General features: G+C 42.4%; 1 protein-coding gene across 1 annotated transcript in view; it reads right to left on the bottom strand.

Moving 5' to 3' along the window:
- SLC24A2 (solute carrier family 24 member 2) overlaps positions 1-27,349 on the bottom strand; it is a 273,874-nt gene that overhangs the window by 69,220 nt on the left and 177,305 nt on the right. Inside the window, exons 2-3 of the mRNA XM_052644607.1 lie at positions 22,000-22,038; positions 19,700-19,808 (exon numbers count right to left, since the gene is read on the bottom strand). Of these exons, the coding sequence (XP_052500567.1) occupies positions 19,700-19,808; positions 22,000-22,038 (148 nt within the window). The remainder of the gene's footprint in view (positions 1-19,699; positions 19,809-21,999; positions 22,039-27,349) is intronic.

The following is a 27,349-nucleotide window of genomic DNA, read 5'->3' as shown; positions in this document are numbered from 1 at the left end:
TATGATAATATACATGTTGTCAACAAAGGTCCATCTAGTCAAGGCTATGGTTTTTCCAGTAGTCATGTATGGATGTGAGAGTTGGACTGTGAAGAAAGCTGAGTGCAGAAGAATTGATGCTTTTGAACTGTGGTGTTGGAGAAGACTCGTAAGAGTCCCTTGGACTGCAAGGAGATTTAACCAGTCCATCCTAAAGGAGATCAATCCTGGGTGTTCATTGGAAGGACTGATGTTTAAGCTGAAATTCCAATACTTTGGCCACCTGATGCAAAGAGCTGACTCATTTGAAAAGACCCTGATGTTGGGTAAGATTGAGGGCAGGAGGAGAAGGGGATGACAGAGGATGAGATGGTTGGGTGGCATCACCGACTCAATGGACATGAGTCTGGGTGGACTCCAGGAGTTGGTGATGGACAGGGAGGCCTGGCATGCTGCAGTTCGTGGGGTTGCAAAGAGTTGGACATGACTGAGTGACTCAACTGAACAATGATATTCTCTCAAATCATCCCACCCTCGCCCTCTCCCACAGAGTCCAAAAGACTCTTCTGTACATCTGCGTGTCTCTTTTGCTGTCTTGCATATAGGGTCATTGTTACTATCTTTCTAAATTCTATACTGTTAGTATACATGCATTAGTATACTGTATTGGTGTTCTTCTTTCTTACTTATTTCACTTTGTATAATAGGCTCCAGTTTCATCCACCTCAGAACTGATTCAAATGTATTCTTTTTAATGGCTGAGTAATATTCCCTTGTGTATATGTACCACAGCTTTCTTATCCATGCATCTGCCGAAGGACATCTCTCTTCCTTGTCTGCCAAAGTTCCAACAGGAACCTCTATTTCAGCCCAGCATGAGGTTGTTAAATCTTATCAGACTCTCATTATCTCTGTGGGTGGGCACCAATGTCAGTGTCAATACCTGAAACATCCTAGTCAAGAACCCACTGCCCTCCTTCCCCAGATGCCTTCCCTTAAACACAAGGAAGAACGTCAAAAGGAAAACTTTCAGTCTAATGAAAGGCTGCCCTGGCTAACTTCCAGAACCATGTTTGGTAGTATTAACATTTTAGTCTAAGGTGTTTTTTTCTTTTTAATTTGTGAATTTATTTTTATTATTGAAGTTTTGTGAATCAATAGTATGGGAGTTATGTATTTGTCATTTCCTATCCACTCCCTACAAACATAACATTTATATTTGTAGATCCATACAATTTTTTAAAGTTTCTTACAGTGCTTGATTTGGGTTGGCTTTGTTTCTCTTCTCTCCCTGTGTGAAAATTTTTCGTCAAAATCAATATGTATCCTGAGCTAAAAGATATTTCTAAGTCAGCCCAATTTAAAGCTTTTTGTTTCATTTTACCTAAAAAGGGGCTGTATGGTCCACCAAAATTAACTGCTTTCCATTAAAAGGCTTTCTTTGGTTTACTCCTTTATAACAGTTGTTCATGTCAAAGCAAGTAATTTTCTTAAGTTAAAAAAAAAACCCTTAAGAGATGGAGGTTAAATGAGGAAACAGCCATATTCTCACTTCAGACTCAAGTCAGAATAAAAGGAATATTTTAACCTTCAAATTCAAATTCTCACTCAAAAAAAGCTTTCAGAGCACTGACTCACTGCAGAAGTTCTGCTTAGCAATCTGTGGGGGAATAATGTTTGTGTGTTAAACTTCCCTAAGAGCCTCCTAACTGAGTACACAGTTACATGGGGACAGCTATATCCAACATGTGGTAACATATCTATGTCATACACAAGGTGTAAACAGAGGTGATTTTGTCCTATGGAGCTCTTCTCATATTCAGCTCTTGCAAATCTATGCTAACGAGTGCTTCTTTTTCTTCTATGGGATTAAAATCTCTCACTTAGGCTTTTGGAAGAAAGGCAGTAAGTTTGCAAATAAAAATAAAAGGCTGAACTTGTGAGTAACCTTCCCTCAGCTACTGAGTGTCAAGTAGGATTTATGTCCTTAGATACATCGCTGCCTCTTCGACATTTATCACCTGATTTTCACACCCTCTGAATCCAGCCCCTTCATGAAAAACTCACTCTTCCTTTTCAAGCTTCCAGCAAACCCAGACACACTTGTTTTGCTTTGTTCTTGTTCTGGACTCCCTTACTTTCTACATGTGTTTCCTTGTTGATGTCAATCTGCTGATATCATTCCGAGGCCCCAGTCCCTTAGGACTACTGATACTAGTTCCAAATTAGGGATCAGAAAGATCCCCAGCAGCTGGCCCAGTGCCTGGGGCACAGTAGCATTCTGAAGCGCCCATGAACCACAGGGGCCAGGTGTGTCGGTGAGGACAGTGGACCGAGGCCCACAATAGGGAGTGGTAGGGACTATGGAAAAGTGGCCAGTGAATGCCTAAAGGGGTGACAGCCTCTTAGCTCCCATTCCACGAGGAAAGGCTGGGACAGTGTTGAGAGATCTGATTATTCAAGGGAAGCCAGATATCTGGACTTTTATGTGAAAATTCCTGACTTTTAAATGTTGGAGTGTGTGTGTGTGTGTGTGTGTGTGTGTGTGTGTGTGTGTGTGTGTTAGTAGTTCAGTTGTGTTCGACTCTTTGTGATCCCATGGACTGTAGCCTGCCAGGCTCCTCTGTCCATGGAATTCTTCAGGCAAGAATACTGGAACGGGTTCTTATTCCCTTCTCCAGGGGATCTTCCTGACCCTGGTATCGAACGTAGGTCTCCCACATTGCAGGCAGTTTTTTTTTTTTAACCATCTGAGACACCAGGGAAGCACCTTAAATGTTGGTAACCAATTCCAAATTTAAAAAAAGCAAACCACTCTGGGCTTGGTTTAAAATCAGGATGGTGAGTCCAATTTTCTTATAAATATTAGTGAATGAGTGAATGAATGAACAAGTGAGACCAGCTAGGCTTTTGGAACTGGGAGGGGTCCTTGCTCGGCTACCCTTCTGGAAAAGTCAAAGGCTTTGGTTCCCTTCCTCATCTCCCTTGAGGCTTACCTATCTCCCTTGGTGTGGGTACCACAGTGTGCTTATCTCTGACTTAGGAGCAGACTATGAGTCTCATCACCTCAGGTTTCTCTGGGACACCAAGGCTAAGTCCATGTCAGGCCAACAGAAATGCTAGTATGCCATGACTAACACACTCTTTTTTTTTTTTCACATTCTTGCCATATAGCTATGCCACCACATGAGTCAAAAAAGTAATTAAAAAAAATCTTATTTTGGAGAGGAATGAACATTGTCCATTAGGTGTAACTGTTCCCAATTATTTTTCAGGGAAATATCTGGATTGCGAAAAACACAGTAAAAGATTCTGAAAGGTGGGTGAGGATCACAGAGGGAGGTGCCATATAATTATTTGGGAATTATCATCCTTGAACAGTGAACAGTAATGTGTGGTCATTACTGCGGATCATCCAGATGGTTCATAATGAAACACCCAAGAGAGTCCCCAGACACTCCAACTTCTTATAAATTTGTCACCTAATTTGCAGTCTTGCTCCTCTGCGGTGTTGCTTAGCAATATCAATGGTTACTGATTTCTGTCCTGTGAGGAGCTGACTCAGGCCATATTTCACTGTAATTTACATGCTCTGGATGATCAAACAAGAAAAATGGGACCAGGAAGAGCTGTTCTGCTCCTTCCCTGCTGAGGTAGGTTGGGGAGGGGAAGAGAACAGGAGAGAATAAGCAGGTTTCTGGAAAGGATTTTTAAAGAAAAGCAATGAGCCACCCAGGCAAGAGAATTAACCCCAAACAGTGTGGTTAAAAAAAAAAAAAAGATTTCCTGGACATTTATGTGTCCTTTCAATTGTGTAATTAAAAATCTCAACAATCCTAAGGTAACTTTAAAAACTGATACTTTGTCATAATATTCTTCCTTTTTCCCAAAGCATGCAATGATACAGCATGACAGTCCCTTCATTTGTACTGTGGACCCCACAGACTTTGACTTGACAACTACTGCTGCCACTCACCAGCCATGAGAGCTTGGGCAAGTTAGCAAACCTCTTTGACACACGGCTTTCACACTCATATACGATGGGAACAATAATAGCTGCCTGGTAGGGTTGTGGTAAATATTACAGACACCTAACACATAACTGGCAAATAGTATTCATTATGTATGTGATAGGTATTAATTATTAGGCACTTTAAAGCATTTATTAGTTTTCCTTCAACTAAACCAGGGAACTCCCATCATAGCATCCTTCTGATCGTCACAAAAGCAGAGTGAAGCTGGTATCAGGAGCCCTTATCACCATGGAGATGAACAAGGAGATCTTATGGCACTCAGCATAATTTCTGGAGTCAAGAGGTGTGGGTTCTAATCCACAGTTTACTGCTTATTAGCTGCGTGACCTTTGAAAGCCTTAGTTTCCTCATCTGCAAAATGGGGCTAATTCTAGTACTCCCTTACTGCATTGCTCTAAGGGGTTTTATGTGATGTTGGGAACATTGGAAATTCTCCGTATGTAGGAGCTATCATTCTATGACTGGGTCAAAGCCCAGTAGTGATGTGGATTTAGGCTCACTTATTATAGTCACAATAAGTGGGCACTCAGGATTAGAGCCTTGTTTTTACATTCTCTGCACAAGTTTATACTGGAGAAGAAGAAGGTCAAAGGAGAAGAATGACAAAAATAATAACTAGTTATGTCATGCCAAAGGAAGTCTATAAATGTCATATTCTTTTGTAATCAGATACATGAAGACTGTTGGCACTATTTAAAGAATGTATAATGCAGGGAAAGAGATAATATAAGTTTTGATTTTCAAAAAGAAAGCTCAAAAGGGATTCCAGCTGTTTGTCAAAGTAGTATTATTCAGTGGTTAAGAAAGTGAATTCTGGGGTCCAACAAACCTTGATTTGAACCTGGGTCTAGCTATTATTTCCCTTATGCCCTGGGGCAAATTATTTACTACTGTAACTTTCAGTATCTTTATCAGTAAAATGGTTATAATAGAAGAGGTTATAAATATAGTTGTTTTTAGTATAACAGATTCATAGGATGATGTTGAAAATTGAACGAATTAATCTATATAAAATGCTTAGCACAGTGCCTGGCATATAGTAAGTAATCAGGGTTAGTCATTCCATTTTTCATTATTATTGCCTCCATGGGCATCAGTCCAGAATTCTGGCTGAATAGTCAATATTTTTTCACTTCTCTTACTTTTCAGCTGGCGTTTCCAGGGAGAAAATGACATTGTCAAAGACAGTGAAAGGAATATGGTTTGAAAGCAAAGAATATACAATATTAGATACTATCTTTATGACCAACCTAGATAGCATATTGAAAAGCAGAGAGGTTACTTTGCCAACAAAGGTCCGTCTAGTCAAGGCTATGGTTTTTCCAGTGGTCATGTATGGATGTGAGAGTTGGACTGTGACGAAAGCTGAGCCCCGAAGAATTGATGCTTTTGAACTGTGGTGTTGGAGAAGACTCTTGAGAGTCCCTTGGACTGCAAGGAGATCCAACTAGTCTATTCTAAAGGAGATCAGCCCTGGGTGTCCTTTGGAAGGAATGATGCTAAAGCTGAAACTCCAGTACTTTGGCCACCTCATGCGAAGAGTTGACTCATTGGCAAAGACTCTGATGCTGGGAGGGATTGGGGGCAGGAGAAGGGGACGACCGAGTATGAGATGGCTGGATGGCATCACTGACTCGATGGATGTGAGTCTGAGTGAACTCCGGGAGTTGGTGATGGACAGGGAGGCCTGGCGTGCTGCGATTCATGGGGTCGCAGGGTCGGACATGACTGAGTGACTGAACTGAACTGAACTGAACTGATGCAACATTTGGAATTTATTTCTTATTTAAAAAAATCTGTTTGAGTCCTTCTAATAGCAAGTTTCTAAAACATGTTCTCAGTAAGTTTTTTGTATAGGTATGGGGTTAAGAAGCTAACATGTTCACTGATGACATCTACATCTTTGCATTTTTGCATCTCTGTAAATGAAATGATTATGTTTACAAAATCAGGCAAAAGGTACTTTCTTCTTAAGTCTTATCAAATTTGCGGTGGGGGGTACACACACATTTATTGCTCAGTCTTGAAAGTGGCAAGAGGTTCCATTCTCTTCCCCATCCTTTTTTTAAAAGGATTTTTTTGAGTTGACACATACAGATAAGCCCACTGTTCTCTTTCACAGAAATGTGAGCTTGGTTATATTACATATGACTAAGATCCAAAGGCTGGGGCTTGAAGTGATGCTGATGCTTCTATAGCCACACCCACAACCCAACCAATCATGAAAGTGAAAGTTGCTCAGTCGTGTCTGACTCTTTGTGACCCCATGGACTATACAGTCTGTGGAATTCTCCAGGCCAGAACACTGGAGTGGGTAGCCTTTCCCTTCTCCAGGGGATCTTCCCAACCCAGGGATCGAACCCAGGTCTCCCACATTGCAGGTGGATTCTCTACCCGCTGAGCCACAAGGGAAGCACAAGAATACTGTCATGAAGCCCTATCAATTCCACCCTGAACAGCCTCAGTTCTGTCTTTTCTGCTCTATTCCTACTGTCCCTGCCTTAGCTGGAAGCCTTGTTGAGGTTAGTACAGGAGTCCTATTTGAACTCTCGTTTCTTACCACTTACTCTTTCTCTTTCTTAACATTTACTGTCTAGTCCTGGCACCTTTCACCTATCTTTCACATTGTTATCAGCGTAAGGCTTTCAAAACACAAACTGAACATATCTCTCTAAATCCCACACATCCTGTCTTTTTGTGTTGGAATTTTATGAGATCTTCTAATCTAGTGAGTCACTTGGAGGTTCCCTCCTGCAGGCGGTATTCCCGAATGCCCCCCTATCCCTGGTGTAAGTCATTCCCTCCAGTGTGTCTGTTTCAAGTATACCCTGTGCGAGCTCATCAAAGGCACCTTAACCTACTTGCTTTCTGTCCTTTAGGGCAAGGAATCAACATACTCATTTTGTTAATTGAGCACCCAGCAGAGTTCCTGGCACTCTGTAGGTGTTCAGATGCTGTTGAATTGAATTAAATCTCTATTTAATAGTGCTCTGTTAATCCTCCTTAGCCTGGTTGCCTTTGGTATGGACGCCTGTGACTCCGTCCATTTTAGTGTTTTAACTCCACAGTTTCAACTATTTTGTCTTCAATATCTCTGCAGGAAGGAAGTCTGTGAAGGGAAAATGCATGTAGCCTCAACTGTTGGAATCCTCTTCATTGCTTCAGGATAACCTTTGCTCAACTAAAAGCCAGACTGACAATAAGACCAGTTTCAGGGGGATTCACAACATACAAAAGTGCCATCAGGAGAGTGCTCAGCATATAGAAGACAAGATGGCAGCAATAGCTTGGACATGGAGATGGAAGAGAGAACAAACAACCTGACCGGTGTGTGGAATGGATGCTGCATGCTGGCTAGAGAACAATTTGGACGTTCTCCTGGATCTCATCCTGCAGCCTGGCTGGATTCTGAAGAGTCTGCCAGGCAGAGAGAATCAGTGCTAAATTATATCCAGCCGTCGGGTCAGCACAGCTGAGTTTCTACCCTCTGATGCACTGAGCATCAAAAAATATCAGAAAAGTGTCCTAGAGGAGGGGAGGAAAAGCAATAAAATGGACAAACAAACTTCAGCTATTCAAGAGGGACAAAAGGGCAAGAGATGAGAGAAGAATGAGAAGGCAAGAAGATTTGGAAACAGAATAAAATGGAGGGAAAAAGACTGGAAGACAAAGGAAATTAATGCCACTGAAGGGGAAGTAATTCAAACAATTCTTATAATTTTGTAGTCTACACTTCAGTTCTGTTCAGGATGTCACTTTATTGAATACTTGGCTCCCTACCACAATAGAAACAATCACCCCAAATTATGAAAAAATTACAGGATCAAAGTATAAAGAATGTTTATTCAGTCCTTTAAATTTCATTGATGTAGAAATCCATTTACCATTATTCCTACTTAAATGCCATAAAAAGTGGGAAGATACGAGTGAATTTAAAATCCAGGATGCAAAGACAACATAGAAGACTAAGACACATTTCACAAGCAGTCCATTATGCACCTTACATTAAATGGCAAATGCCTGCTGTGAACCAGAGATCTGATGATATAGGAGAAGGCAGGGACTTGCAGAAGGTTATGAACCCTAACTACATAAACAGTGGCCTAAGGACGTTTCACCAGGATTAAAAAATTAGTACAGTAATTGCTTTTCCAGATTTTTTTAATCAATATGTTGAAAACAGGAATTTTTTTTTCAGTCTGCCAAAAAGCTGTAGACCCCAAAGGAAGCTGGGAGTTATTGAAAGGAAACAAGTCAAGTATCATGTCACACTGATTTACTCCTCATTGTACAAACGACAGAAAAACTTGGAAATACAGAATGTATAGTTATTCAACTTCAGGATAACTTCTGCTCAACTAAAAGCCAGATTGCCAGTAAGACCAGTTTCCATCTTATAGACAGGTGTGGGAGGATCTAAAAACTGGAACATGATGAAGAGACTTCTTTTCAAGTGAAAAAGGAGATAAGATAATTCAATGACTTGCTACTGAACCTTTGAAGACTGCTTGACAAATGACAGCTGCAAGAGCAAAAAGGACTGAAAGCAGTTTGGCAACTACAGATGTACCAGGCACTGTTCTGTGTGCTCTGTAAACAGCACTCCGTTGGATATACTCAATAGCCTTAAGAGATAGATGCTCTTATCTTTCCTATTTATAGGAAGCTGAGTTACAGAGATGTTAAATAACTCACCCAAGGTGAGACAACTAGTAAGTGGCAGAACTGGGGTTCAAACCAAGGTGGCGGACTCCATAGTGTGTCTGCTGAACAACTATACTGTATTCCCTCTCCCAAGAGCCTAGTGGGAAGATGCCTCCATGAACACACTCAGCAGGGGAGACAGCCTGTCTAAATGGGCATATTGCAAGATGCTACCTTTAAGCTCCAAGGATCAGCTCCTCACATTCTAATTCTCCCTAACACAAAGAAGATGCGGAACAGTGCTGAGGTCAAGAAAATAATTTGTAACCTTTTCTAGATGGCTCAGTGGTAAAGAATCTGCCTACCAACGCAGGAGATGCAGGTTTGATTCCTGGGTCGGGAAGATCCCTTAGAGGAGGAAATGGCAACCCACTCCAGTATTCTTGCCTGGAAAATCCCATGGACAGAGGAGCCTGATGGGCCACAGTCAAGGGGGGGGGGGGGGGTCACAAAAGGGTCACAGCTTAGTGACGGAACCACACAACTAGATAGGAAACTCTGTGTGACCTAGTGTACCATGAATGGGAACAGGATGCATGGAAAGGAAAATAAACAACTGGGTAAAGATTTTTCAGAAATGCCAGAGGAGACTTTTCATCATGAAGAGTTTTCTGGAATTAGATGGACTCACCATGATTTTTAATTCCTGCCAATGATGGTGGTTCTGGCCTGAAGTCCTTAGAGTTGAAGCAAAGCTACCTTTGCTATTGGCCATATGGGATTAAGTGCTGCCAGTCTGGGAAGTCAAAGAGAAATTACCAGCACACAAGTAGCTACAGAGGCTGTTGCAACTGGATTGCTAAAACTCAGATACAACAACGACATTTATGCTGGTTTTCAGGAAGTTAACTAGACTGGGGCAAGCACTGGCTTCTGTTCCCCTAGAGACTTATCTAAAGTGGGGGCTTGTAAAGGGAAATGTTCTCACATGGGGTGACCACTCACATCAGCCTGCAATAGGAATGTGTTTTATGAATGAATGAATCCATGAATCCATACACACAAACAGGAAACAAATTTGTAGACCCTCAAGTTTATATAAACCACAATGCTGATCACTCGTTATGTGAGTGTGTGTGTGTGTGCTCCTGCACACGTGTGTATCATATAGTCTCACTGAGCCCCAAGACAACCTATAAAGGACAGTTTGACATGGGTCACGAGATTCTTTTTAATGGCTGAGGTGAAGAGGCCAGATTTGGTGGCTCTGCTATCATGAGATTAGGAGAGAAATGGACCCTGACAGCAGCTCGAGGATTTGTTTTTACAATATGACAGCACCCAGAGGTGAGTGCACAGCATGGTGCAAATCCCAGACCAAGAGACCCACTAGCAAGAAACCTGACTACCGTCAGGGGGAAGTGTCTCTGAATCGAATGCAAATCGTCCAACCGGCACTCCACGATGCGAGGCCCAGCTATCGAGGGAACAAAGCAGAGACGTCTTTAGTGTTTCATTTGAGAGAAAACTCCTTTGAATGATGTTTCTACATCAACACGCTTTTGGAATGGGCCATCACCGACAAAATTAAAGTGCTTTTCCACCGTCGCTGATTGCCCCATTCTTTGGGGGCATCATCGCTGTGGCTGCTTTCTATCTTGGGAAACTCTGCGTCCCCCCTTTGAAGGAGTTCTAACTGCATCTCTAGAGCATGTGATAAGCTCAAGAGAACAAAGATGAAACTATGACTGAATGGATGCCTCATTGCTTTTTTCTTTCTGTGTGCAGTGTTTACTTTCAAATGGCATCAAGTCAATAATTTGGTCACAGACCTTTGTGGACTTGACTTCAAGGCAAACCTGAGACAGACAGAGAGAGAGAGAGAGAGAGAGAGAGCGCGCCTATTTCTACCCTCAAAAGCATTCATTTCAGGGAGACCATTCACTTTCTCTTCATGCCCCAAATGAAATGTATTTGTAATGTGTACAACACAAAGAGAGATTCAATTTCGACCATCTTTGATGTTCAAATCTGAGAGTAATGCTCTACTATTCCCCAAAGAGAGGAGCTATTTAACTTGTCCCTGCATTTGCGCTATGAGAGGCATTAATAGCCTGCTCTCCTCTATCCAGGCATTTAAATGACCATCATCTTATTAAAAACAAAGCCAGCAGATTGCATTTTATTCTTTCCCAGTGAAGATTTTCACTCCTGTTGCCTGTCCACTTACCAGCTGAGGCAGCACGCAAGCATCTTTCTCGCTAATTTAAACTGATCCACAATTTGGGGTTATAATACTGCCTTTCAGGGATAACGTCTCCACATTTTGAATCAAATAGGCATGAAAATGACTTTCTTCTAGGATCAAATGACAGTTTTTGAAAGTGCATATGGAAGCCATTTTTAAAAACAGAAGCTGGGGAAATAAGTTCTGCTGTTGGGTGAGAAAAAAGAAAACGCAGCAAGCAAGTAAAAGTTTAATCTTTGTGTCAGCTTCAAGTTAACACTAAACATCAGTGTTGAAGCACTGACGTGATTTTATGAAATAGACAGATGTCTGGCTGTATGTACGGGAGATGGACACAGGGCTACAGATGAGAGTCCTGTGTGAGTGCAAAGTGTTCAAGCTCTGAAGACAGATTTAGGAGCTAGGTGAGCAGGTAATGAGCAAGTAATGTCACCTCTCTGAACCTCAGTTTCCTCAGAGGTAAAGCACAATACTTCCCATAGCCACTGATTGGTGACTGTAGCTGTGTGGCACCAAGTAATAAGCACTTCGAAAGTTCCAATCTCTTGTTTTTTCTCTTCAACATCATCTTAGGCCTTTAGTTTCTGGCACTGAAATGACACACACACAGTTATGGTAGATGCATACACAGACACACTCAGATATAGACACTCACACACAGACACACACACACACACGCACAGACATGTAGACACAGATACATATACACACATATACACAGACATCCAAACAGAGCCACACTGATACACAGACACACAAACACACACGGCAAGTGCCCTTGGACAGGAGAGCCCGCTGGAGCTTTCAAGCAGGCAAATAGTCACACGCCCGCTGTTCTCAAAGAAGCCCTGGCACGGTTAGGCCAACCTTGCATAGCGTGGGTTTCTCCAGCCACTTCCACTGCCCTCGATTCCTCACCACCCTGTCTGCCTGCCCAGGTTCCTCACTGCCTTTGAGAACTGCTCTTGAAGGTCACTTTCTCTGAAGGACCCTTTCCTGATGGCCCTGCCCTCAGGTTCACACCTAGGACGGCGTTCCTGAAGACCTGGCAAGCACAGTGCGCCTGCCCTGACAGCTCCTGCTGTCCGCGCACCAGCCGGGCTTCCCTGTTGGGTTTATTAATCTGCACTTGTCAGGATGTGATGTCGACTCCGTGAACGTGTGTGCTTTCACCACCTCGGGAATGAGGGCCTTGCTCCATCACAGGGCTGATTCTAGAGCTACAGGAAGCCCCGCTCCCATCCCTTATGCTTCAGCCAGAGCTCGCAGACCCCACAGGGCAGGTGCTCACAGCTTCTTCCTGCTCCCTGAGGGCTACCTCTGGGGAGATCCTGGTTGCTTCTGGTCCAGCCTCCTCCTCTTCCTGCCAAATCCTTCAACCAGAGCACCTAAAAGCAGTTGCTCCATGATACATCTTAATCTCTGCTGGGTGTATTTTCCCTTTTTGTTCTTTGTGAAAAGTGCCTTTGCTCTTCCTGCTAATGCTATATAAATTTCAAAGTCAAGTTCTGAAGTTCTGTAAACATGTTTTTGGGATTTCAATTAGAATTGAGTTGCATTTAGAATTCCATTTGAGGAGAACTGATATCTTTATAATATACCAACATTTATTTAGATTGTCTTCCATATTCTTCAGAAATGACTACTGTTTTTGCACTAAAGTTCTTAAACATTTTCTTTGGGTTAATCCCTGGCACTTTTTGGTTTTGTTGCATTTTGTTGAGTGGGTCTTTATTTATTTTATGTTTGACATTGATGGTTTATAGGAAAGCAGTTGAGTTGTTCACACTGGTAAAAGGATCTGATATGAGTAAACTCTTAATAGTTTTAACTATTAAAAATATTTATTCTTCCCTGTGGGAATCCCTTTGAGCAAAAGGTTATGTTGTTGCTGAGAAACATGTTTGAAAACCTATAATCTAGGGTACAGGGAAGATGGGGAAACAATAAATAGTGGCTACTCATTTGTGAGGCTTTATGATCAAGCTGTCCTGGAATTCACATCACCTTGCATTGCCTAAGTCAGACTGATAAAGCAGAGATGCCATCAGGATGTCACCGGATCTTAGTGGGAGGAAAATGAGGGACCAAAACTGTCCCTTCAGAAAGGCCGGGGAAAGGCTCTCAGAACACCCTTCCAGTCAATTTAAATGGAAGCAACATAAACGTGCGGCTGGAAAGTGACAGCAGAGACCAGCTGTGTGACGTGAAGTGAATTTACCGTGGGGGAAGCTTGTCTGTCTTTTAATAGCAAAGAAGGCAGGTATCGTACTGTGAGTATGGTGTCATTTTCAGATATCTCATTACAGGATTCTGAAGATTTTTGTCATGAAAATGGTTTTAAGAGAAATACACATCAGGCCTGGGGACCTGCTGTTCTAAACTATCTCATGCCCTGAGGTTAAATAATCCTTCAATTCAGTTACAAGCCCCGTAGGCTAACATAGTATTATCCCTGCTCTTGTGTTTCTAAGGCATCAAGTCCAGTTATTTGTTAAACTTTGCTATTGATAATAAAGTTGCTGCTATGATGAAAAAATGTAAATCAAAATTTGAAATTCCACAAGGAAGGAGACATGACTGCTGCTCACTACTGCAGAGACAACCATTAACTGAATAGGACTTCGTGGGTCACATCCAAAGAGTCTTTTGACAGAGCGTGGATTAAGATAATCTACATGGCTAGTCATATGTTTTTCAGCAGAAACATTATATAAGCAAGCACTCATTCAATCCACTCAACAAACAGGGATTGGGATCCATGTACCCTGGGCCCTGGAGATAGAGGAGTGCCTGCCTTGTCCAAGATTTAAGGGTAGAGACAGGAGTTCAGTTCAGTTCAGTTCAGTCGCTCAGTCACGTCCAACAGGAAACAAACAACAAATAAATATATTCATGGTGGTTGGAGAAGGCAATGGCAACCCACTCCAGTACTCTTGCCTGGAGAATCCCATGGACGCAGGAGCCTGGTAGGCTGCAGCCCATGGGGTCGCTAAGAGTCGGACACGACTGAGCGACTTCACTTTCACTTTTCACTTTCATGCATTGGAGAAGGAAATGGCAACCCACTGCAGTGTTCTTGCCTGGAGAATCCCAGGGATGGGGGAGCCTGGTGGGCTGCTGTCTATGGGGTCGCACAGAATCGGATACGTCTGAAGTGACTTAGCAACAGTAGCAGCAGCAGCATGGTGGTTATGGACAAATATATTGCAGGGCAAGGAAGGTCCAGAACTCTGCTTTATTATCATGGTTTTGATTTTGCTGTTTTCAAAAATAGCAGCTGAGTCAGATCTTTCTCATCAGGTAACATGTGTACGCTGACTTGAAGGAAGGGAAAGCAGGATGGAGAAAGATGAGAACATGTGCAAAGGCCCTGGGGCAGGAGGATGCTGGGAGTTTGTGAGGAGCTGCTTGTCAATCAGAGTGGAGCAAAGGGAATGACATGTGAGAGGAAGGAGAGAAGGGCAGAGGAAGAGGAGAGGATTGGAGGGGGAAAAAAGAGAGTGGGGAAGGAGGGAGGAAAGAAGAGAGGCAGATCACAGGGGGCCTTAGGGCCACCACAAAAACTAGGCCTTTTCCTGCTGGTGAGATGGTTTGGAACTGAGGTAGGGCATGATTTTGCCTATGTCGTGGGGTAACCAGCCTCCTTAGACAGCAAGTATTGGGATATGCTTTTGCTGGGGGAGGATTCAGGGCCACTGTATAAAATTTGGACTCAGGGGCCACCAGAGAATGTTTTAAAAGGGAGGAAGAAGGGGAACATTGTATCTCTTTGTAAATCAGAAACTTGAAAAGAGGATGAAGGTTACTAAGGATGAGAAGGAGAAAGGGAACCCTTTGACTTTCACTGGGGTTGACCGTGGAGTTTCATGTTTGAGGGGGGGCAGAGAGCCCACTTCTGGTTCTTTTGTAGGTCAGGGTGGTTACATAGCTCTGTCCCAGCCCATGTGATGTAAGTGGAAGTCTACTTCTGGGAACACTAAGGTTTTTCTGATTTTAAAAAAGACAGCTGTACTGTCTTCTCACTCAAAGCAGGTTGCCTATGGTTTTGTCCCCTCCACACTGTGTAGTTTGCCTAGAAAAGGCCACTGAACCATGGACGGATGTGTGCAGACATCATGGACACTCAGTGATGTGTGTCCCTGAAACAGACTGGGTTAGATGAAAGGTGGTTCAAATTCTCTGGTATCTTCCCATACAGAGGTGGCGTCTCCTCCTTTGTGTCTTGAGTCTGGTCTGGGCTTTGGGATGACGTGACTAGTGCTAGACTATAGTACAAGTAACATTCTGGGACTTCCCAGGCTAGGTCATGGGAAGCCCTGCCCCTGTTGCCTGGGCCCCTTGGATGGTTTGCTCATGGAGCTCTCAGCCACTGTATGAGAAGACCAAGCACGTGTAAAAAGCCCTGTGACAACATGGAGAGTCAGGGGCCCAGCTGAACCCAGCCTCCCAGCTGTGCCTTCAAAGGTGGCAGACACAGCAGATATGTGAGCAAGGCCCTTTTGGATCCTTTAACCTGCCCATCTCCTAGCTGAATAACATCAAATGACCTCCACTGAGACCACATGGAACAGAAGAATCACCTTGCTGATCCCTGAATCACCCAAATTCCTGATCCATGAAATTATGAGCAGGAATGGTATGGGGGTAGTTTTAAATCACTAAGTCTTGGGTGCTTTGTTACGTATCGATAGATAAGAAACACAAACACTGCTGGATCTTGTGACTCAGGCTCAGAGGCTGAACCAACCACCAATTAAAGCTGTTAGCAAGGGCTCCATCACTGGATTGACACCTGAGTGGCACAGATGAGAAATGTCTTTTCATAGGTCATCTGTCCTGGATGATGTAAAAAATGTCGCTAATGAAAAGGGACTGTCTGCCATGCTGTGCCAATGCACGACTCAGTGAGGCAGGTGCCAGGAACATCAATCAGTGCAACAGAGAAGCCACGGCAGTGTTCATGCCATCAGGTGAACGTAACCAGCATGCTCTATATTGTTAAGAGGTGACAGTTTGGCACGAGGATGTGTGAGTTCGAGTGATTAGATGCAAACAAAAAGAGAGAGGACTATTTCTGAGAGCTTGGAATGTTCTTGGAATGGGAAATGATTGTGAATTTTTTTTTGGGAAAAATACTGGAGCAATCTGCTTTCTTGGCAATGTGCTGTGAAGCAATTTGAAAGCACTGAAGTCCTTTCCATATTTTCTAATCACTCAAATCCAGAACTGATTATGGCTCTCTGCATTCTCCCAGATTCATGCCATTGGAGCCCTCCATGTCTTTCAGGGAGAGGCTTCACCTTGAAAGGAGGTGCCTGGATTTAGACGGCGCATCTTGCTACAGCAGGAACAAACACTTTAATCGCTGTACAGCCCGACAAGGGCCAGGTGTTTCAGAAAATCACGGATGGCCTGACTCCGAGACAACCCAGATTCACCCTCTCTTATCTCACTGAAACAAAGCATAACCTTCCCACCAGATAGAAAGACAAAAACAAGCCCTACCAGAAACCAAACTCCCTCAGACAAAAACCACAGAAATTTAGATTGTTGAGACCTATGGGCAAGGTCACACACACACACATACACACACACCTCCCCCCACACACAGTTGTATATATACAGATCATTTCTGGAATGAACCCCAAGAAATTGGTAGCAGTCACTTCCTCTGAAAGAACTGGGGAACTGGAGAAAACTGGGAGTTTGTTGGAGGAGGAAGACTTATTTTTTCCATCATAGCCTTTTTCCCCCCAAATCTTATTTACTTATTTTTGGCTGTGCTGGGCCTTCGCGGCTGTGTGGGCTTTCCTCTAGCTGTGGCGAGCGGGGGCTGCTCTCTATTTGCAGTGAGCAGGCTCCCCGTTGTGGCGGCTTCTCTCGTTGTGGCGCACGGGCTCCAGGGCACAAGCTTAACAGTTGTGGGACACGGGCTTAGCTGCCCCATGGCCTGCGGGATCTTTCTGAACCAGGCATTGAACTTGTGTCTTCTGCATTAGCAGGTGAATTCTTTACCACTGAGCCACCTAGGAAAGTCTCACCACAGCCTTTTGAAGTTTTTAAATTAAAACATTCATATGCTGTATTATTTTTCAATGTAATGAAACAGTAATTCCAAACCTGTATGGTCCTTACAATCTGCTAGGCAATGTGTTAAATGCTTAATGAATATTCAACTCCTTTAGTCCTTATAACAACCTTATGATGTAGACATTATTCTGTACCATCCTGATTTTTACAGATGAGGAAATTGAGGTGCAGAGAGGTTAAGTAACTTATCCAAGGTCACACAGCTAGTAAATGCAGAACTAGGATTCGGATCCAGAGAGTCTGGCTCTGGTGTCTGCCCTCAATTACTATATAACATGCCTTGCCAGAAATAAGTATATTCAGTAGCTTGCTCATAATTGAGTTGGGGCAGGTAAGATAGTTCATTTCTTCTCTCACCTGCTCTTCTGGGTAATGGTGGAGAAGATGGTAGCTCAAAATAACCAAGATACAACCTTAAGCCCATGGGGCTTTAGAAAGCTTTGTAATTGTGTGACTATCAGGGAATGACTATGGCCAGGTGGCTTAATCGTTCTAAGCCTTAGCAGCTACTAGGTACCAGGTAGCCTGTTAGACCTTGGGGACAACTGGTAAATAAATAGAATCCTTGTTCTCTAGAAATTTACTGTGTCCTGGGGGAGACAGGTAGTAAACAAATAATCATACAACTTGTAAAGTGGGCAATAAAGAAAAATTAAAGGATGCACTGAGAGATGACAACTGGTGCCCTCTATTTATACTGAATGGTCAGGAGGTGTCATTTACACAGATTGCTGAAGACTGGGCAAAAATAAAGCAGGAGAAAGTGGAAAAAAATGGGAAAAGGAAAAGTATTTTGGGTGGAGGGAACAGTCTAAGCAAAGACTCTGAGGCAGGAAAGAAGTATCTATTTTAGGAGAGAAGGCATCTGTCTGGCTAACACAAAGTAAGACAAAGTGAGTTTGGAGAATGAGACAGATGGTGCAGACCATGGCAAGTATTTCCGCATTTTCGTATAAGCCATGGGAAGCCGCTGCAGGTTAGTAGGAGTGACATGATTTGATTTGCTTTTTAAGAAGGTTACTTGGGCTGCTAGGTGGAAAATATGCAAAGAAAGAAGCAATGGAGGGACTGGAAGATCAGCTAGGAAGCTGTAAAGATGGCTTGGAATGAAGAGCTCGCAGAGAGGAGATACCCTTGAGATCTATTTTGGTGGTACTTTATGAAATTAAAATATTAATGTTAGCTGTGAAGAGTTATTAGAAAGCATAGATTCACAGGTGTGAAAATACTTTGCCAATTATAAAATTACTACACTGAGGTAACTATTACAGGAGATGAAGGAATGAGATACTAGGGAGGCTGTAAGTTGCCCAAAGTCACACAGCTGCTTTGTGGCTGGCAGGAGGTTGCCCTGGGATCCCCTCACTCACTGAGATCATTTCTCTGGGGGTGACCCTGAGCAGTGGAGGGGAAAGAAGGCTAGGGACCAGGGCTAATTTCCTTGTCACATGGACCTCTGGTAAAGAGAGTAATGATATTTAGGATGTTCCTGGCAAACGACTGGCCCTGAGTAAACAGAACCCAGGATCGATGCAGGAAGGCTCCTTGGAAAACATCACATCAGCTATGCAACTCTCTGGGCCACAAGGTGGAAATGTGTTATAACTGCAGTGCTCCACAGTGGGAATGAGCCTGTGATCCTCACTTATAATTCTGGGTGAAGGTCCAGTGAGGGAAGGCAGGACCTGGGGAGCTTCTCTCGACATCCCAGGGTTTCATTGACTTCATCTGGACCCTTGAAATTACTTAGCAAAGCTTTACATTGGTAAAGAGCTCTGATTTGTGTGATATGATTTATTAATCTCATCCCATGTGTTCATTCACTGGCAGAGACCTGTTTCCATGTCATTCACCCCTGTGTAACATCAGGCTCAGTTGTTAGGTCCAGGGATGAAGGTAGAACAGAAGACTTGGCAATATACAAGCCCTTTGCTAGTGGCCTAACTCCGATATTTATCTGATGCATCAGATACCTACTTCGCTGAAAAATTATTATTTTTTTTTAGCATACTTATGCAATAAAAAAGCACAATGTATCTGGCTTCCATGTGAGTCTAACCGGAAGAACACAATACTAGACTGTTGGTGATGGTTTATATGATGACTCTACGAGGTGAACCAGGGTGGTTCTTCACCCTGATCCTAAGCAGTTACCTTAGAGAGTGCTCTTCAGGTGTTTAGAAGCTTACCCCCTCATCTTCCAGTTGCCAAAGACTAGGTACAACATTAGTGTTTTGCAGTGAACATCATTCCCCAAACTAATCCCAGCCTTGCTAAGTCATGGAGTTCTTCTCTCTCTCTCTTTTTTAAAGATATACAATTTATCAATTTATCCTGATATACCACTTCATTTTGAAACTGAGGAGGATGATGAAAGAGAACTGTCATTCTAGCTGGAAGGGAGAGAAAAAGCTCTTTTGTGTGCTGTGCCTGGTAACAAACTGTATTAATGCTGGAGGCATCAAAAGACAGAATCAGCAAATGGACCTCCGCTCCTGTTCTGGTACAAGAACCTCTGCTGGTGAAGTGGGCGGTGGTAGAAGAAGCGCACGGAAGGGCCGGGGCTGCCTCTGGCAGAGGTGACACACGAGGACATTAGCGGGTTTGTGATGGAAGCACAAATGTGTTTTAGGAAGATAGGCCTTTTCACAGCCTTTGCCTCCGCCCCAAACAAGTCCCCAAACCAAAGCCTCATGCTTACCTTCAGCGAGTGGGTCAAGGGTGTGTATCATGAGCTGGAAGATGCTGTTCCTCATGAGACTGTTGTGGAGGGAGGCGGAACTTCCGCCCCGCTGCAGACGTGGCTTCACCTGAGCAGAGGAACCAGACAAAGATGCTGTGAGTGCTCAGAAATGCAAGGCAAGCCCCTCACCTCATCTATCATAGCATCACACACAATCGAATCAAAGATGTTCGACGTACATTCCTTCAAAGTCTCCGGAAGGAATGGCGTTCTCACATCTTTTCCAACTAAAGGGATTAACTGCTATCGTTTCTTGAGAACTTGGTATATGCTGGCCATTGTACTATGACCTCCATTAGTTGATCTCATTCTCAAACTTAACTCTATGAACTAGGCATTCTTATTGTTTCCTTTAGCCAGATGAAGAAATTTAGTCTTAGAGAAGCAAAGTGATGTGTTTAGGTCATAAAGACAAAAAATGGAGGTTACAAGAATGGGTTGCAGGTCTGTATCACTTAACATCTGTTCTCTGAACCAGTGGGTAGTCTCTAAAATGTTTGTATTGCATACCCTATAAGTAAAAATTTTGAGTGTGTGTATGTGTATCTATCTATATGCATATGTATCTCTATCTATATCCAGACACATACTAAAATAAGTGCTTATATACCATAAAACATTTACAAGAGTGGAAATTATGAAGACTAATATAGAAAGTTAACAACAGAGGTGCTAATATTTCCCCCTTCCTCCACAAAGGAACATCAGGCACACATTTCAGGGTGCCTCATTCCATGCGGGAACCACGGCTCTCGTCCATGAAGCCCTGCAGTCTGTGTTAAGTGAGATCTGAAGAGAGAGATCCTCCTATTATGTCTCCACAGAGAACCTTCCTGACTCCAAAGGGGCCTTTAGTTTATGGGGTTTTGCAAAATGTTTCATCACACTACACATCTACAAGGAGGCTTCCTGAGAAAAGTCCCACAAGAGATGCTGTGACCAAATACATTTGGAAAGTGCTACATCCTAGGCTAACTCACCTTTAGAGTTTTAGGATATGTATTAGACACTAAGATGCACTAAGTTTAATACTAAAGAAGTATGATTAACTTGGCTAACTTGGACAGTGTTTATGAGCATTGCTCATTCATCCCTTATTTTGTAGAACACTTATTAACAATGATTCACGTGTTTGGAGGCAAACATGAAACCCACAGGAAGCCTGAAGTATTGGTAAAATGTGATTATATGATACATGGAGAAACCTGACATTTTTAGGGTGATTTTATTATACCTGATATTCTATTAGAAATAATATCTCCAATTCTACAGGGTTTGGGGAAGAATCCGAGGGGATGACTGGTATTTCAGAACCAGATCGTGGTTCACAAAGGAAGAGCCTGGGTCTGTACCCCTAGCCCAGTACTGGATCTGGTATATCCTATGGACTCCCAGTGCATGGCAGAAGTCTCTACTCTGAGCATCACAGGAGGAAGAATGGGGTCATAAGTATCTTCATTACTAGTCCTCTCAGACTCAAAAATCTGCAACTTAAAAAAAATGTGCTGTGTTATTTGATTCAGAAGATTAAGGCTTAGAAAATGTTAGGGGCAAGGTTAAAAGATTTGAATAGAGTTGAAATGTAATCACTGATGACTGAACATAAAAACTCTGAAGGTCATTTCCTTGCCAAGCTTCACAATACAAAATGTGATGTGTTAATTGGATAGGGACTGGAAAATGTGTTTGCTGTTAATAATATGTCATAATCACTGTTACTATGTTCCCTTATTTGGGGAAACCAAAGGAACTCTTCCATGGAAATGTTCCTTATCCTATATCTATAGAACTTAAAGCATTCTTCCGGGCATTATGTATATATTGAATGTATAGAACTTCATGCAGCATTTCTTTTGATGGAACCAAAAGAAATTTCCAACCAAAAATACCACGCGCGCATGCAGATACATAAAGAAATAGATACCAAGCATTAGATCCCTCACTGTCCCCAAACAGCAGCTCAACATCCCTTGGAATGGAATTTGAAAATACCTCACTCTTTCAACTTTTTCATGCCAAGTGAAAGAGGGAACTTAAATCCTTTCGAAACCTAGTCCTAGAAATCATTTGTCACCGAATGTAAGAATTCAGTTGACACTAATACCAGGACAGAACATTTGTACACCCGCAGATTAAACCCTTTAAAGATTCCAAGGGAGAGGATGACTTGTTGAGCTCAAGAGCCCCTCTTCCGCCTACCCCTCCCCACCCTGTCCACAGGCACAGAAACAGGTACAGACAAGGCCACTGCTTCCTACCGGTAGAGTCTGTTCATCCTTGTCCCTGGTTGTAGAGGACTGCACAAGAAGAAAAGGCAGAAACAAAAGACAAAGAAATAAATAAACAACAAGTCACACATAGGTTTTTACACTTAAACACAAGCATCAGCATAGGGCAAGATTTGGTTCTTTCTGCTCCTGGGAAAGACTATGCCGACACAGGGAATTAAGGATGTGTGCCATGTGTTAAGTGGCTCCAGTCGTGTCCAACTCTTTGCGACCCTATGGACTCCTCTGTTCATAGGGATTCTGCAACCCGCCAGGCTCCTCTGTCCACGGGATTCTCCAGGCAAGAATACTGGAGTAGGCTGCCATGCCCTTCTCTAGGGGATCTTCCTGACCCAGGGATCAAACCCACGTCTCTTACATCTCCAGCACAGGTAGGTGGGTTCTTTATCACTGGTGCCATATGGTTATTTAGGTATATGGTACTTTCACTTGAAAGATCAAAGTTGAATGGCCAACCCAAATACCCAGTGACAGAAGGAAGTTAAATTAGTTGTGATCTGGCCATCCAGCGGAATGTCATGTGGTCACTAAAATGAATGAGGTAAGTACACATCTGCTTGACATGGAAGAATACCTAAGATGGATCATTCAGTGAAAAAATTAAAACCCTTATTTACTATTTCATTTTATAAAAGAAAATAATAATAATACATTAGCACATATAAAGAAAAAAGTTCTGCAAGAATCATTAGTGGTTATTCTTTTTAGTGGTTAGTATCAAGGGCTGAGATTACAAGGATGTGTCATAGTCCATGTCCTTCAGAGGGAGTCAACACTCACCACCTCGAGTGTGGTACATCAAATAAAGCCTGAAGACGCGAGGCCACTGACGTGAAGACTAAGACCATCACACGTGGAATCCAGATGACCCACCTTCTTTCCTGCCCCACCCCTTCAAGTTTTCCATTCTAAAAAAGGAAATATTTGTCCCTTTGATAAAAGTTGACTAAAACACAAGGGCCCAGGAGGGCCATCCATTCATTGCGTGCTTAGTCACTCAGTTGTGTCCAACTCTTTTGTGACCCCACAGACTGGCTCTTCTCTCCATGGGATTCTCTTGGCAAGAATACTGGAGTGGGTTGCCATTTCCTCCTGCAGGGGATCTTCTCAACCTAGGGATCGAACATTGATCGAACATCAATCTCCTGCACTTGGCAGATAGATTCTTTACCACTGAGCCACCTGGGAAGCCTGGTTGGGGAGAATATAACTCAGACAAGGGGACTCTGGCACTCTTCCTCCAGGTCCCAAGTGGACGGCTTAGCTTCCTCTATGAAATGAAAACTCCTTTTTCAATAGAACCAGGCACAGTCCTCCAATCTTTCCGAGAGTATGCAGGTACCCTGGGAACTTCCTCAAGATCAGACCATTGTCTCTGTCACTTCCCCTCGACTATGGGTTCAAAGAGCAAGAAGAAACTGGAATCTTTCCCCCGTCTTGCCTCTGGTCCTCCCATTAATGTCTTTGCTGACCTGTCTTCAGGACTAATCACACACAGCAAGAAGAGAAGATGCAGGCAGAACTACTTTAACAGCTTCATGAGCCCTGGGTTCTTTTTTTAGCCCTACCAAACATGTCACAGAAAGAACATTCAGATGCCCCCACACTCCACCTAAAATATACAATTTTTTTGTGTGTAAAAAAATGGGAAAGATAATTATAACTTTGCATTTCAAATTACTGGCTATGGGCAATTCATTGAATTTATGATAGGCATGCTGGAAATGTTGGAAAGTGACGAAACTGAGCCTGTGATTTGGTTTCACATGTAAGTTTCAAGAAGACGAACAGAATACTTCTAAAGTTGATAACACACATTTTGTTGACATTCAATTAAATATTTAATGATCTCGTAGATAATCTTTGGATTTTAGAGTCGATATCAACATGTTTTTTTCTTCTGGTTCCAGACAGTTTTGCAGACCCTTGAAGAACCTGTAAGTTTCAGGCACAGGCAGAAGTGGTTAGGTTGGAGGTAATTTCTGAGTACACATCCCTAGTGGCTCTGTGGTAAAGAACCTGTCTGCCAAGGCAGGAGACACAGGTTAGATCCCTGGGTTGGGAAGATTCCTCTGGAAAAGGAAATGGCAACCCACTCCAGTATTCTTGCATGGGAAATCCTGTGGACAGAGAAGCCTGGTGGGCTACAGTCCACGGGGTCACAAAAGAGTCATGACTGAGTGAGTAAACACTTTCTGAGTATACCTTACAGGCATGACTAAATTTGCCATAAGCTCCTAATACGGGGCTCTGTCTCGGTGACTTCTCTAGAAACACTAATAAGAAAATATCCTTGATTCCCTAGTCCCAGGAACATGCTTGGGGAAGTGGAGTGGACGTGAAACTGTCTTTTGATTTCTGTTTCTGCTCTGAAAGGCACCGCATGATCCCATTTCTCTCTGGCAGTCCTTTCATTTTCTCATCTCCCACATCAGACAGCTCAACAAATGGCCCCATATTCTATAGAACAATTCCCCAGGGAAATTATCCAGGGCAGCCAGCTCAGCCTTTGGACACACATGGAGATTAACTGTCAGAGCACGCCTTTTCAGTTAGCAAATTTACACCTTGTGGTTAAATGGGAGACAAATAATTATAAGCTGAGGTTTGATACCCGAGTGATACTGTGGAACATGAAGGAATGGGATGGGACTGAGGAAAGAAATGGGTGGTCTTTATAAGAACAAAAATATCACCAGCAGAGAGAAAAGATTCAAAAAGACATATTTAAAAAAATATTTGAAGAAGAAGAAAAAAATCCAAACCTGTTTTTTGGTGTGAAAGGAAGAAAAAAAATATCTATTCCAATGACTTGCTTTTTTTCTCACAAGCAAGGAGGCTCATAAGACACAATAGATGGAAAGAAAGTGCTTTGTACATAGATTCTTTCAAGATAAAACAGTGCAGGGAAAGTTCTAAATCCTCTGCAGAATTTCCTACTGCTTAATGTCAGCACAAGTTGACATCATTAGTTTACTTTCAAGTGTAATTTGCAGATATGAATATACATCAGGTTGCAACATGTACATTTATATACAGACACGTGGTAACTGAGGTCATTCAACACCCTCCACTTTCCTTTTATGTAGCCTTGTTGCAAAAAAAGATGAGAAACGTGACATATGATGGTCATTGTTCATTTTCAGGGCTTCACCCACCTCTACTCATAATTCCCAATGCTCACTTGACTTAGCCTCCATCTAATCATTCCTTGAAGCAGCCTCACAGTCCTGGAAATGTGCCTCTGATTATGTTAGAAATTCACTTTTAAAGGGATTTTAATTACACTGGGGGTAACTAGTAAAGGACCACAGAAATGATTCGAATGTATACATCCTGTAGTGTTTCTAAGCACTGGATTATTTAGTTAAGTGTCCAGGTTTTGGGTTGGCCTCAATGTTGTGATTTTCTTTTCAGGGCTATTGAACATCTGGTTTATTCTAACTCACTGGATGCCACAGAAAAGACAACTTCTTCAAAAGAGGACCTATGTGATTTTAAGGATTAATTTTGGCTTCTGTTTTATAAATTTCCTTAATGTTAAACACACTTAAATATCATACTTTTGGGCTACACTGATTTGAAAGCCCAATTCCTGGTGGTCTGTTCAAAGACTGTTGCCAATTATAGGCAAGACTTGTTAAGCCAAATCCATAGTATTCCACAACAATTCTTGAGGAATACATCTTTTACTTAATAAAGTATCCTATAATTCAATCCTATATTTAATTTAAACTGACCCCTTCCCTAATTACTGCAAATAACTGAACAACTGAGATGACGCCATTAATATCTGTTGTTCTTCATGCTGGAAACCCAATTCCACGTGGCAATTTTGCTACTAGTTCAAAATGCATTTTGAAAGTGCCATTCCTCCACCCCTGATAATAAAACACATAGCTCATTTACAAAACATTTTTAACTCTATAAATCATTCACAAATCCTTAAATCACCTTTCTTCCTTTGACCCTTGAAAGCCATTGGTTAAAAATGATTCCCCTGGGACTTCCCTAGTGAGTCAGTGGTTATAATTCCACACTTCCACTGCAGTGGGCGAGGGTTGGGGAACTAAGATAATATGGCCAAAAAAAAAGATACCCTTAATTTGAAGTAAAGTTTTTTTTTTCTTTTTATTTATTGAAAGATAATTGCTTTATAGAATTTTGTTTTCTGTCAAACCTTAACATGAATCAGCCATAGCTATACAGATATCCCCTCCATCTTGAACCTCCCTCCCGTCTCCCTCCCCATCCCACCCCTCTAGGTTGATACAGAGCCTCTGAGTTTCCTGAGCCATTCAGCAAATTCCCGTTGGCTACCTATTTTACATATGGTAATGTAAGTTTCCGTGTTACTCTCTCCATACATCTCACCCTGTCCCCTCTCCCATGTCCGTAAGTCTATTCTCTATGTCCGTTCTGCCATTGCTGCCTTGTAAATAAATTCTTCAGTACCATTTTTCTAGATTACATATATGTGCGTTGCTGCTGCTGCTGCTGCTAAGTCGCTTCAGTCGTGTCCGACTCTGTGTGACCCCGTAGATGGCAGCCCACCAGGCTCCCCCGTCCCTGGGATTCTCAAGGCAAGAACACTGGAGTGGGTTACCATTTTCTTCTCCAATATGTGCGTTAGAATATGATATTTATCTTTCTCTTTCTGACTCACTTCACTCTGTATAATAGGTTCTAGGTTCATCCACCTCATCAGAACTGACTCAAATGCATTCCTTTTTATGGCTGAATAGTATTTCACTGTGTATGAACCACAACATCTTTTTTTAAAAAATTTTTTATTTTTAAATTTAAAAAATTAATTTATTTTAATTGGAGGCTAATTACTTTACAATGTTGTAGTGGTTTTTGCCATACATTGACATGAATCAGCCATGGGTGTACATGTGTCCCCCATCCTGAACCTCCTTCCCACCTCCCTCCCCATCCCATCCCTCAGGGTCATCCCAGAGCACTGGCCCTGAGTGCCTTGTCTCATGCATCAAACCTGGACTGGTGATCTGTTTCACATATGGTAATATACATGCTTCAATGCTGTTCTCTCAAATCATCCCACCCTTGCTTTCTCCCACAGAGTCCAAAAGCCTGTTCTTTATATCTGTGTCTCTTTTGCTGTCTTGCATATAGGGTCACTGTTACCATCTTTCTAAATTCCATATATATGCATTAGTATACTGTATTGGTGTTTTTCTTTCTGACTTACTTCACTCTGTATAATAGGCTCCAGTTTCATCCACCTCATTAGAACTGATTCAAATGGATTCTTTTTAATAGCTGAGTAATATTCCATTGTGTATATGTACCAAAG

The sequence above is a fragment of the Budorcas taxicolor genome, chromosome 8, assembly GCF_023091745.1.
Source record: "Budorcas taxicolor isolate Tak-1 chromosome 8, Takin1.1, whole genome shotgun sequence".
In the NCBI taxonomy this organism is placed as follows: domain Eukaryota; kingdom Metazoa; phylum Chordata; class Mammalia; order Artiodactyla; family Bovidae; genus Budorcas; species Budorcas taxicolor.
The sequence above is the reverse complement of the archived record's forward strand: the minus strand, read 5'-3'. Positions and strand labels throughout refer to the sequence as shown.